The sequence below is a fragment of the Strix aluco genome, chromosome 1 (genome assembly GCF_031877795.1).
Source record: "Strix aluco isolate bStrAlu1 chromosome 1, bStrAlu1.hap1, whole genome shotgun sequence".
Taxonomy (NCBI): domain Eukaryota; kingdom Metazoa; phylum Chordata; class Aves; order Strigiformes; family Strigidae; genus Strix; species Strix aluco.
Genome location: NC_133931.1, coordinates 12,316,244 through 12,329,795, shown reverse-complemented (window position 1 = coordinate 12,329,795; position 13,552 = coordinate 12,316,244). Strand labels below are relative to the sequence as shown.

The 13,552-nt window shown below is 39.8% G+C and overlaps 1 protein-coding gene across 16 annotated transcripts in view; it reads right to left on the bottom strand.

The window, feature by feature from the left end:
• Positions 1 to 13,552, bottom strand: part of MTSS1 (MTSS I-BAR domain containing 1) — a 126,979-nt gene that overhangs the window by 95,303 nt on the left and 18,124 nt on the right. For all 16 annotated transcript variants that reach the window (XM_074843124.1, XM_074843212.1, XM_074843881.1 and 13 more), the window contains exon 3: positions 12,854 to 12,927. In XM_074843124.1, coding sequence (XP_074699225.1) covers positions 12,854 to 12,927 — 74 coding nt within the window. The remainder of the gene's footprint in view (positions 1 to 12,853; positions 12,928 to 13,552) is intronic.

The window sequence follows — 13,552 nt, the reverse complement described above, 5'->3', positions numbered from 1 at the left end:
TAATGTTTTGGGGTAGTTCTGGGCATGCAAAAGAGCATATCTAAGATCCTAAATAACATTACTGAAGAAATCAGGTGGCAGGAATTCCAGACCCTGCATGTTTTATGCAGTCACTTTGCTGGAGTTACATAGCATCTCACACTGGATTTCCAAAACAATTATGTAATTTCCACAAACTTTGTAGACATTAAGACCAGAAGAAATTCTTACTGCTATAAATGGGTCATACAAAACAGATGTGCCCGACAATATTTGACATCTAAGTCTTGTGGTCAAACTACCACTTCACACCTCCATCCCAGGGGATGTTCAAACCCTCTACAATCCAGGACTATTCTTGGAAGTTGGAAGTCTTTATTTTATTCTCCCTTTAACTAGAACTAAATCTTCCTTTAACTACAAATCATTGCAATTATGTAAATTGCTGTTGTCACATTGCTTGCTTAAAAAAACCCAAAATCCAAGTTTTACTTGAAATTATAAATTCTGTGCATCTACATACTGAAACTATTGTTTGCGGCAAGATATGTCATTACAAAAAAAAGCTAAAGGAATAGACTATTTGCCTTGTGTCCCTTCAACCTTTCTCTTTCTAACTGTTGGAAGCAGTGAATCAAAGGTAAAATGAACTGACTTGCCCCAGTTTGTTTCCATGCAACTTAAAGCTGCATCATTAATATTTAATGTTTACTCCCATTGGTCACGAGAAGCTTTTTACATTTCATCTAAGAGATGATCTTTCTCTTAAAGAAAGCAAGAGAAGAAAGCTATTCATACATCCTTCAGCTTCTGGGTAGATCTAGAGGGCACAAATTTTGAGTCCAGCTTCCTTTTTTTTTGACAAAAAAAATCACACATGAAAATAACTTGGAACCAAACTAGGACTAACCTGAAGTAAACAGAAGTTAAGCATTAACACAAGAACATACCTCACTTTATTCATGACGATCATGACCTCAAAAACTGAAATCTAGAGAGGCTGAAATTCTGACCATTTTCAACAGATTAGGCAACAGTCAAAATAGTACATTACAGAGGGGGAGAGCTTTAGAAATGATACTGAATAATTGTACTTTTTAACCCGACCACACCTTCATTAACCAACCTCTTCAGAGAGCACAGGACAGACTTCTTGCCATGCTGGTTCCAAAATCCCTTGGCAATATTCATGATGGGCATGCAGATGGGTGGTTGCATGCACTCTTGCAGAAATTAGCTTTTTTCCTTTGAGAGAACCCATTAACTCTAACACAAAGCCTTAACAAGAAACCTTTATTCTAACAGGTACATTTGTTTTAAAATACTCAATTACACTGTACATAAAGTCACCCTACAGTAACCTCCCAACCACCTTCTTGACTGTCTCTATAGACACACACCAGAAGTTGAGCATTTCCACCCTAGCTGGGAACATACACCATGCTTTTTCTCCCACTCCTAATTTTGGAAACCATGTTAAATTAGTAAGGTTGCCAACAACAAAAAAAAATATATTATGAAGAACAGTCTCTGAAAACAGGCAGCCACTTTGGAGACAACTGCTAAAATGCTTGTTAAAATGCAGCTTGAAAAGCATGGAGTTTATAACTCCTACTAAGGTCAACCTCAAGCTTACAATGAAAGATTAAAATCTGTTAGTCTAAATCAATTATCCATCCTGAATGCGCATGGTGCATTTGAACCACAGAGTCTGGAGAGAGCTTTGCATCATGGTACATACTCAGTGACAGCACTCATTTCCCCAGCAGCAAGCTAAATTTCAGCTTAATAGCTCAAACATTCCCTTGACTATACTCATAACCAAGACTCCTGCCTCTACAGTAGCTACACATGAACTCTTTACCTTTGAACCAAAGTGACTAATGCTCACACTGAGCTGCTATTCTCCATGCAAGATAACCTAGATTTAAAATGAATACGCACTCACAACAGCATCAGAAGGAAAGAGTGCTCTATTGGACTCCAGTGATTTTGCAAACTAGCAGAAAATGAACAAGCATTAAAACCAGGGATAATCCATCACAATATGCATTTTAAGTATTTAGTAAATGTACTTCAGATTTAATTTATTTATAACAACTCAGTGTTCCAGACTTGCATCACTATGTTGTGTAAAAGTAACACTCTTATTCTAAGACCTCATTTCAACACTCTGCTTAGTACCTGCTTGCAAGAAAGGGAAATTTCTTTTACTTCTACAAAAGAACACAAACAAAAATGATTTCTCAGCAACATGGGTCATTATATTCTTGAATGATAGCTTCCAATCCTGCTTCTCAAACTGTTAAATCTTGTCATCTCAGTGTCAAATTATCTCAGATTATTCAAATGCATGATTACTCTCAATAGAACCAGCTTAATTCAGTAATAATTATTTTTTTTCCATCACTATTACTTTTTACTATGGACTTGCACATGTAAACAGCAAATATAAAAGATGACCTGTCTGAACAATTTTTTTTTTTTAAATAAAAAGCCAAATGAATATGCACCTGATGTCCCCTAAATATTCCTAGCACAACACATGAAGGCCCTCTTTGTCCCCCATCTATTTATTCCTCTCTACACTCTTCTTCAGCCCCCTCCAGCATCCCCAAACGAGTAAGAGGCTATTCTTGGGGTGGCCAAGTCAGGGCTTCCCTTGAGCTGGCTGAGCAAGTGGCACTTCTCACTTAACCAGGTGTGTGCACACTCATGTGCATGCCTACAGGTGTGTAAGACATAAAACTTCACCCTCTCCTCAAAGATGTTTGCTTTTTGGGGGAGAGGTCTTGGGAGAGAAGCAGGGGGAGCACATGATCATACACACCTCCTTTTCTAGGACAGCCATGAAAACTGACCTTCAGTCATACACAAAGACATCTTCACACTTCAGACTATTTCAGCAATACCATAATACAGTTCAAGCTTGGCTTCAACACAATTCTGGGGAACTACTGGGGCGGGGGGCGGGGGGGGAGACTCAAACCATTGCTGCCTGCCTAGGTCCAATTTCTGTATTTAGAGGACTTCTCTGGATGTAGACCACTGTTCTGCATTCCTCCCCCACCTCCGTAAGGTGATAAAAGTTTTACTTTGAAAGTGACCCTAAATGGAAGATTAAGTTTCATTTTAATGCACCTGACCCCACTATGCCTTTCTGAACTACTTGCAAACTGTGCAAACCAGGCTTTCCATATTGCCTGGCACCCTGAAAGCCTACAACCTACAAGCCAAGCTTCAATCCTCTCTATCCCCTTCCATGCTTAACCCTGCAAAACAAATACATTTAGTAGGTGTGCCTGCGCCTAAGTGAGGGCAGAAGCTAGTCCTGCAGATGAAACCACATTAACAGTGCTATTTATCATGCTCAGCAGAACAAACACCAGCTCTGCTTCAAAACAGAATAGTGGCAACAGCAATGGCTGTTATTCTTGGGAGAAAACGGACCCAGTTCCTAGGCTTATGTTTCACTGGCGTGGGCTGAAGTGAGTCCAGAACAAACACTCATCGGTGTATTCTTCAGTGTTTCCATTCAGCAGCTCTCCCTCAGGAAAAAAAAAAAAATAAAAAGAGGGAAAAAAAGACACACCCCCACCTCACCTCCAACTCCATTTTGCAAAATGCCTATTTTTAGACCTCAACGTACATGCTGAGGTGCACAGCGCTACTACTGTAGCAATGGCAGCCACAACCTCTGACTTCTTGTTTGTCATCAATCAAATAGTCATACAGGATTGCATCAAACTGCGAAATACGCTCAAATACAGCTCCGTAGCAAAGTGCCAGCCAGCTCCTTGATATTAGTTACTATAGAAACCAGTCCCTTGGCACAGGCACTCACAGCAGGAAATCATGCAGATTTCAATTTTACATAGTAATAAATGCTGCAGGAGAGGAGAATTTCACAACAATTGCAGGGGTTGATTGTACAAACCCGGACCACTTCTACCCTGTGACACCACCACACTGCAGATGAACGTGCTCTCCTCCCCTCCCACACAGACAATTGCCACTGCTATTAGTTTTGAAGTGGTTTCCACAAAGCCTGTGTTGGGATGGTTGCTGCAAAGGTTGCAGCATTTTTCAATGGCTTCATTAGATTAGAAAACATACTCGTTTTCACATGCAAAAAGCCCAGGTGAAAACAATAATAAAAGCAAAAACTGCAAAGCAGTAAAAAGATTTTAAGCTTATATAAGCACACAGAGTCCAAACATTTTACAGGAAGTACAGTCAGGTCACAACCCAGAGCTCCTTTGGAAACAGCCCATCTTCCTTTCCCTCTCCACCCTATCCAAAAAAGCAACCTGAATAGAGGGCAGGTCACAGATTAATTGGGAGGAAAAACCACTGTAGAAAGCACAAAGACAAGAGGACGTCTCTAAGCCCTGAAGTGAAACAGTGAGGTAATTATATTATTTTAACTTTTCAGAAGTAGTTCTACAGGTTGAACTTCATCAGGCGTGGGAGTGGAAGAGGAAGACACACAGCACAATGCACTACTTGTCCTAGGCAGATGCTAATTTTCTAGTGAAGTTCAAGAACCAGCAGGGACTCTTCCCCACCTCTCTAAGTGAGCCTGTAAGCCTGAACAGTGCAAGTTCTGCCATCTCAACCAGGGTAAAAAAGAGCATGGAACTGCTTCACTGAAGAAAACGAACATGTAGGGGAGGAGGGAAGGGGTGAACAGCTTGCACAGCAACAGGGACAAACATTTGTGCTGGCAACACCCAACAAATCATCAAGCAAACAGAAGGACAAGAAAATGAAGGATGCTGGTCTATTTTTAAGCAAGACCTCATTATTACCATGAACATGCACTGCTTCCCTGCAAAGCAGCAGGTATGCAAACATGAGATGAATCATATCACCGAGTAAATCACCTGGCAGTAGGAACGCTAGTTTGCATGGACACACACAGAGTAAACACACGATCTACTGTCCTGACACCTCCAACAGTGCGAGGAGGAACATCCTTCTGAGAGGCAGACTGCTTTATAGAGGGCAAAAAAACCTGTTAGACAATGCAAATGTCACTGGTGCTTCTGTTAATGACTTTCGTTAATGCTTTTGTTAATGATTAGCTAGAGCTACATTGTTCTGGACACTCCACTCGACATCAGTCTTCTGGAGCTTGTAATCTCACTTTCTGCATACCTCTTATGTCATTAGAAACAAACATAATTTCTGTCCAGCCAGGGTAGGAATAGACTTAGGGAGTTGGAGAAGACATCCCAAGTCAAAGCAGGTATTTTTATGCCACCACCTTTGCACAAGTTACCTTGCTAATATAAAGAAATTCCACAAGTGGTTCTAGGGATCTATAGACTGGGGTGCAGTGAGACTGAGAAAACTGCCTGGAGTCTGGTCAGGTCCACACTCACCTCCCTAGAGATCTGGTGAGTTTCCATAAGGCCAGTTGATAGCACCAACCTGATCCTTCACCAACACATTATGTCTTCTTGGAAGCTGCCTCTGGGGTGACCAACAAGAGAACCACGGCTGAACCTGCATTTCAAGACAGATGTAAGGCACAGCAGAAGCACAGTAACTGCTCTGCTGTCTCTACAGTACATTATGGCAAGGTCCACAAGGCAAGAAGCACTACCCTACTTTACAGAAACCTAGCTTACTCTGGACTGATTTTTTTATTTTTCCTCCCACACCACACACCATCTCCCTTTCTGTCTCATGGCAAATAAGATACTAAATAAAATGCAATAGAAACAGATCTTCAGCTACATTTGCTATCCAACTGGTGACAGATTTAAAAAAAAAAAAAAAAACAAAAAAACAACTGCAACAACTCTCTTGTTGTGGTTACTGCAGAATTGCTGCTATGTGCAACTAGGAATTTATCACATCAAAAGGCTGACTAAATTAGCCTGAAAGGGGATCTCCCACCACAAGAACATGTGCTACACTGGGAAAACCAACCGCCAACCAAAACCTCAGCCTCCATTTTCAAATCCACATCCCATTATCAAAAGGATGCTCTTGCATCTTTGCTTCTAACGTAATAGATTATTTGAAGGAAATTCTCACAACCATTTGTGATTTATCCTCATTATTTCCCAAACTGGATGCTTAAGACATCAAAAGTTTGGTTCTATTGTTAAGACTGAGAAAACTCTTCGGAGCTACAAAACCAGTATTTAGTTACTGCAGTGTAGGTGCTCCGCATGAAGATGCCCACAGAGATACAAAGTCATCAGATAGTTAGGAACTACAGTCAATCCATCCATCCCAAGCCTGCAGAAAGATCAGGACCTCATATCCTATCCTACCACAAGCAACACAACTGCATAAGGAAGGGGAGAGAAGGAACTATAACTAAGATTGAGTATATGAAAAATTAACTCTGTGTTGTTCCCCCTCCCCACACTCCAAAAGATTTCTGATTCAGGTGATAGTGAGTAGATTTACATTCAGTCATGAAAAAAAGGGCCTGCCACTCTTACCTTGACACACCTGCCCACTCCTTGGATGAAGTATTAAAGAAGCTTATTTGCTTCTTCCCCCCTCATCCTTTTATTTTCCTCCTTTACAGAAGATAGTCTCGCATTCAAATTTTCTGTTTCTGTTAGCATCCACAATCACCTGGCAGCTTCAGCCCTTTCCTAACAACACTTCAGTCTCTTAGCAAAGCACCTTAAGCTCAAAAAAATACTGGGTTGTAGGGCAAATACAAACTCTACTTATGCATCACACTGTGCACCATACCAAGGGGTAGCTGACTACAGAAGTTATTATAGCAATTATTTATATCTATTGCCCTGAAAATTTCTCCTTAGGTAGGAACATCAACACAGTGCAAACGTTGCCAAGGACCCTGAGCTAGGTTTCATCCTGACCTCAAGGAAAAAAAAGGCCAAGATAAATAAATAAAGTTTCTTTATGCTGTAATGCACACATCCACCCGAAGAAAGGGCAATGGTAATGTTTTGTCTGCAGAGCAGCCCTGTTAATCCCCTAAATAAAAAATCTAGTCATTAATAACCAAACCACTTTTCCTGTGTTTGTGCATATAAAATGTTCATCCCATTCTGACTGCTCCAGCCAAACTGGCTCACATCAGCAGCAGAGTTCTCAGGGTGCCACGCTTGCTGAAAGACACGGACTGACATTTGCTACTCGTCTAGAGAAAGATGGGAATACAGAAACAGGAAGTAACACAGAACTGCCCATTATATATGTGTTTTGTAGTTTTAGTAGTTGTAAGTAGAATTTTCAAGTTCCACTTTTCAAAATGCAACAGATGTGTAATATTCATCAAGCTTCAAAATTATCTGCCAACAATTTTGAATTGGTCCTGTGTTTTGCATCATCTTCATGAAAGTATAATGGAAGACTGAATGGTTCATTTAAATAATTTTCTTCCTGATTATTTTATATTTGAAAATCCACAAAGAAAAAGGCTGGACTGTATTACTTTACTTCAAAGACTCCATGGGAGGAATAAATGCTTATTACAAAGTCTTATCTTAACTGACAGGAAGCACAAACAAAGGTTTCGTTATCTGAGTAAGAGCATCTGAATTTAAAGAGGAGATAGAATGACAAAAGAATTGGACAGTGAGAACCCCTTTCCTCTTGTGCCCAGCTTTGCTTTCACTCTGAAATTATGCACACATTATCATCACAGCTCCCCAGACCATAGCCAGGAGCATAAGAATTCATTTCAAAAATGTTATACAGATTTTAGGTCTACTGCTATAGATTGTGGTCCTTCCCCTCCCCAGGTTCCCCTCTTTTTTTTTTTTTCCATGAAAATAAATAAAAACCCACCTTTCAGTACTGTCTATAACATTTTGTTGTGGCCCCAAGAATTTATCCCTGGGGTCATACTATGCCTTATTTGCAGCGAGAGAGATACTGGTTCAGAAGGCCTAAGCACACTTACTTGGGAGATAACAGATGCTAATTCCAGCACTGCAACACTTTGTGCAGCTTGTCACCTTGGAAAACCACTTCAATATATACCATTTATATCCTGGTTAAGATGACAACGAAACACCCAGAGTAGGGACTACCTCACATAATACCTGGAGCAATATGGATGCAGAGTCTGCCCAGGAACACAGATCTGCAGCAAAGGTACTATTTTAAGCAGCTTTTTAAAACATGAATAGCAGTCACTGAATACTGCAGGACAAGAGCTACCGGAGGCAGACACTCACCATTATTAACCAGGTTTAATTTTGTAAGTAAAAGCGTTAAACCATATTTACATATCTGCCTGCTGATAAAGATTAATGGGGCCTGAAAAAAGTACAGACACTTTAATGCAGCACTTCTTCCAGGCTGATATACCCTGTTTCTCAAAAGGGTAACATTAAAATGGCTATGCTGATTTTGGTACCCTGACCCTGCTGCCTGCCATGCGGGCTAGGGCTGAGTTTTGCTTCCAGGTCTGCTCAGTGTCCCTTTGTAGCTGGTTGATGACCATCCACAGCTCTTCCCTCCCCCAGCCTCAGACCCTCTCTGCCCACCAGGCACCCTCCATTAGAATTTCCTGCAACTCTTGTCAGTAGCTCTGCATTGCCTTAAAGTCCTCTCAGACATCTGTAAAATGAAAGAGATGGAAAACATAAATAGCACCAACCAGCATGACAGATGTCAAACTTACCAAAGGCAGGGAAAACATACCTTTAGTAGGACTTGCCAAGTTGAAACAAGGCAACTTCAAACAGCACTACAATCGGTGGAATCCAACTGGCCAGAGAAAGCCATGTGATACACTGAAATGTATCTTAAAGTGATTTAACTCATCTGCCAATATCACACACACCTATGTATATGCAAAACCTTTCAATATGAATGAAAAACAAAAAACCCACAAGACTGGATATCAGCTGCCTCATTAACAATCTCACTTTGAAGATCAATTTTAAGCTTCAGGGTAAATCAAAGCTTTTAGATCATCTTTCCATAAATTTTAATTTACACCTGTGAAGATGCAGGTAGGCAAGACAGGGGCACATTTTTTTCCACAGAAGCCACTGATGGTGTATTAAGTAGATACAGAAGTGTGCATGTCTTCACATTAATCTCCCTCATAACACAAGACGAATAGTTACTCTTCACACCTACTTTTTCAAGTTCCTGAATTCTAGCACTTATCTACAAAGGACATTCAAATGCAGCAGAGACAGAAGAATACTAGCATACAAAAAGCAAAGCAATTTACACACATCCTTTTACATACTGTTCAAACCCAACTTACAATATGTTTTTGTGATATATGTTTATATTTGCAACGCACAGTTCTTGCTTTCATAAGATAATAAATTTTTAATTCACAAAATATCAGGTAAACGGTGTTAAATGAAATTAGACTTAAATCTCTTTCAAGCTTCAGTTAGAATGGATACGGATAAAAACATTCAAAATTTCAGATACTGGAAGACTTAAGCCATATGAGAAAAACTTGAACTAAAACTCACAAGCACACACCTCCCCAAAAGGAAATGTCACTGGGGTTTAAAGGTATCCTGAAGTATCTATTTAAATTAATATTTTGTGAGTATTCTCTTTAGTAATCATAGTGAGAAATAATACCAGATACCACTTCCGACTATCAAGTTCTGCCAGGCTGTATGCCAAAGAGAGGTAGCTTGAATAATACAAGCCACTAGATAGATGTGTGTATCTTGTCAGAGCTCAAAAGTCAAAACATCTAAAGGAATTTTCTTTTTAAAATCTCTGGTACCAGCAAAAAACAGCACATGCCGCTATTTAGCTAGCATTATTAGAGAATTAGCAACGTAATTTGACAGAGTCCCCCATCCAAAGTATGTTTTTCATATGATCAGACCCACAGAAATAAAAACTTTTAGCAATAGATGCATCAGAACTACTTTCCCCGTGTTTTTCCTTGTCAGGCTGAAATCAAAAATCATTGAACTGAGGGAACTGAACTCAAGGAAAAAGAGAGGCTAAACTTTGGGTTGATAGGCATCTAAATGGAGAGACAGCAAAGATGGAAGCAGAAGCTGAAATGAGCTGGTCATGAAATTCATTTGTGTATTGAGTCACCTCAAAACACTGGGTATTTTACATTCACAGCTTTTTCTACTTCAAAAACTACAACGTGAAGAAAATACAGCAAAGTACAGGTTATCTGACTCATCCAACCACAGGTTTTACCATAGGCAGAGCTCCAGTTATGACCTCTATTTGAGCTCGAAATGGGAATGTGAAGATAAACATCGTTACCATTGGAGAATTAGAAGAAAGTAAATGACACAGAAAGATACACCAAAAGGAAAAAGCCAATGTTTGAAAGCAGCGGTAATGGCACATGAGGTAGAAAAAGATATCAGCTGGAACAAGGACTGGAGTTGCTGGACATAAGCACTGGGTGTCTGCAAAGGTAATCATCTCTTCTCACGTGTGTGTGGACATGTACATCCATGTAAACACTTTTTCTTCTTTCAAAGCTAATGCTGATGCAGGCAGATTAAAGAGTAGCCAGAGAGTGCTTCTGCTGACTGATAAAACACTTTCATCACCTACATCAGTAGGTCTTAAAATAACAGACCACTTTCTGTAAAACTATAAGCAATCACAAATAAAACGCAGCACCCAGCTTCACAACACTTCAGTCATCCTACAAGGAACTAACGCTGTTCCTCCAGAACAGGCATCTGCTTCAGCATTTTCATATACCATTCCCAGAAGCCAAACCTGGCTCATGCAACAAGCCAGCCTTATGATTTAAGATACACCAACCCTCCCTGCCCTTGTCATGGGAAGTGCTACACAAGTCTTGTATATTCCCAGAAGTTGAACATGATCTTTCCTGACTTTGGTTAACCTCTTAACTGAGAACCCTCTAAACAGTGTGAAGCATAGCCAGGTGTTGGATTAGACAATCAAATGCATGATTTTATAAACTGTAACAGGCAAAATGTGATGAAGAATTGTTCCAAGTTAGGTATCTCCACAAAGGAAAAACTGAGAGCCCGTTAAAATCCCCACATCAGAGAGGAAAAAAAATTAAGTTTGTTTAGTTTTTTTTTTCTGAATACAGTTGTTTATACTAACAGTAAAATACACTTTTATGAAATTGTGCCTGAGTAAGTCATAGGGAGTTTTGCCATCATCTTCAATGGGGCCAGGCTTTTATCCCTGTCCATAGCAAGCTAGAAGGATTTGTATTTGTTAAAAGACCGACATGCAACCTCAGAGATGCTCTAAGGCAATAGATGACTTATATGTAAATACTTGAATGAGCACGAGTGGAAGTTGGGTTGGGAGGCAGATCAGAACCACCAGCTTGGAATTTTGATTCTTTGCCCAGAACATCACTTTCTAAAAATAAAAACAAGATTCCCTTCTATCCTTTCAGTCAGGAAAGGCAGAAAGACAGAACAGAGGAGCTATACAAATTTGGCAGGCCTGAATTTACAGAGCTCCTTTTGTAGAGGATGCGTTCGAAGAGATAAGGGACAAGATACGATGCTTGTTGGACATGGTCCAAATAACACAGCAGAAAGTGCAAAATACCCTTCAAAATTCTGCACAAGACATTTTTGTTTGAGAATAGGAGAGTTTCAGTCATTCTGGTATCTGAATGCAAGTTCTATAAGCCTGCCAGCACAGCCAGAAGAAAAGTCTCAAGGATTTTGGTAAGGTTTACTTTGTTTTCTCTTTTGGAGGAAGGATAAGAAATGTAAGAGAGCATGCTCAAAGGAAAGACATGCTAGAAATCCAAGTTAAGTTCTGCCTTGGGTCTCATCCTTAGTTTATTCCACTTTCTGGAGTGTTTATTATTTTATGCGAGTAGATTACCCATCATTTACAGAAGGTATACATATAATGAGGAACTTCTTATCAGAATGTAAATATTAGCTTTAAAAAGGGAAAAAAAATACTGTTCCCTCTTGTCATTCTATGGCTTGATACTTGTTCCAGCAGCTACCACTACTCCTGTTAGCCAGAAATGGAGGGAAACGGAAGTCTGGCAGAGCTTGCACACTGATAATGGAAATGCACACTCTTCATATTAGCATATTACTTTCTTACTCTCCAAGTCAAATGACAAGGACACATTAGGACTTTAAAAAAAGTTACAAAACCTCGAAGGTTAGAGGTGGCCAAAAGCCACTCTCAGCAGTGACATATGCACTTTGGATTTGCTCTTCAGCAGCAGAGCACAGGGACACTGTGACCATGGGGAATGCCCTACTGCTGCAGGGACATCTGCATGCAATGCCTTGGTCACTGGGCATCCAACATCAGAGAAAAGCAGCCTTTTGTTTCCTTCCAACTCAGCAGCCTGGAAAGATTGCCAGCTGCACTATTTCGGCCTCCATACTCAGCAAGCTTAGACTGTTACCCAGAGAGGCCCACAGCCCAGGAAAATTAATTCTGACTAGTCATGTCAGATTTAAAGAAGAGTAAGGACAAGCAAAGACTTTACTCAAAGATACAAGTACAGGCTACTATTATCATTATCTGCAGACCCCAAAGGCCATAGCATCAGCTCTGTCTTCAGCAACCCTGTGCTTACTTATACCAGCTGAATATCAAGCCTTTTACATTTACTTAAGGTACAGAAGCATCAGTGAATAGATTTCAGTAACTCTTGCTTTCTAAAATATTATTCATCAACATATAATTCAAATGGTAATTAAGAAGTGTTCACATGATTGATGACACATTTAAATTACAGGTTTCCAGCATTTTTTTTAGTAAAGACAAGATTACTTCCTTTTTCACGTACCGCTTTTTCAAAGTGCAAGTCCATCTAACAGATGTCTCACAGATCTGCTTGTCAATGTAACAAGTTAGACTTTTTTTATTACGATAAATGGTATAAACCACACAGCATTTTGTTAAACTCAATATTGACACATCTGCTTACCACGTGTATTAGTAGCCATGTCAGCCACTTTCTGAAAGGCATCCAAAAAGGCAGCAGCTGCTACTACTGTAGTCCTGAAATGCATACAGATAACAAAACATTAGCAGTGTCTCATTGCTGCCTATTTAATTATTGCCAAAAACATTTAGGCTTATAAAGAATACCACTGTGAACTTGCAGAGGCCACAAAAAATATCCTCTCTTATATCTGAATTTAGCCTTTTCCCTCCTTCATTTCTTAATCCCTTCCTTGCTTTGTGTTAGCACTATGGACTTGGAGGCAGCCATGCTAATTCTGTGCTGTGAATTGCACAGGACAGGTGCTATTTCAAAAGAGCACAACCACCCCCACCCCCACCCCTCCCCTTTTAGCTGATTTCCTCTGATGAACTAATATTAAGCAGTCAAACATGAAAAACAAATCTAACACACATTATATTGCACCCATTAGTGTACAAATTACAGCCACTCTATTTCCAGAGAACATATATATTTTAAGAATAAGTATGAAGGACCTTCCTTTTATCTAGGATCCTAACCAAATACCTTCCTGAATTTCTCAACTGAGGAGCATGAGAATCCCTTGAAACAGAAAATAGTAACTTCTTGGAAATTGGACTGGTCTGGAGTTCTTGGGCAAACAGAAAAGGAGGAAAAGGAGGAAAAAAATATTGGCTTCAATAAAAAAAGCCCACAAAC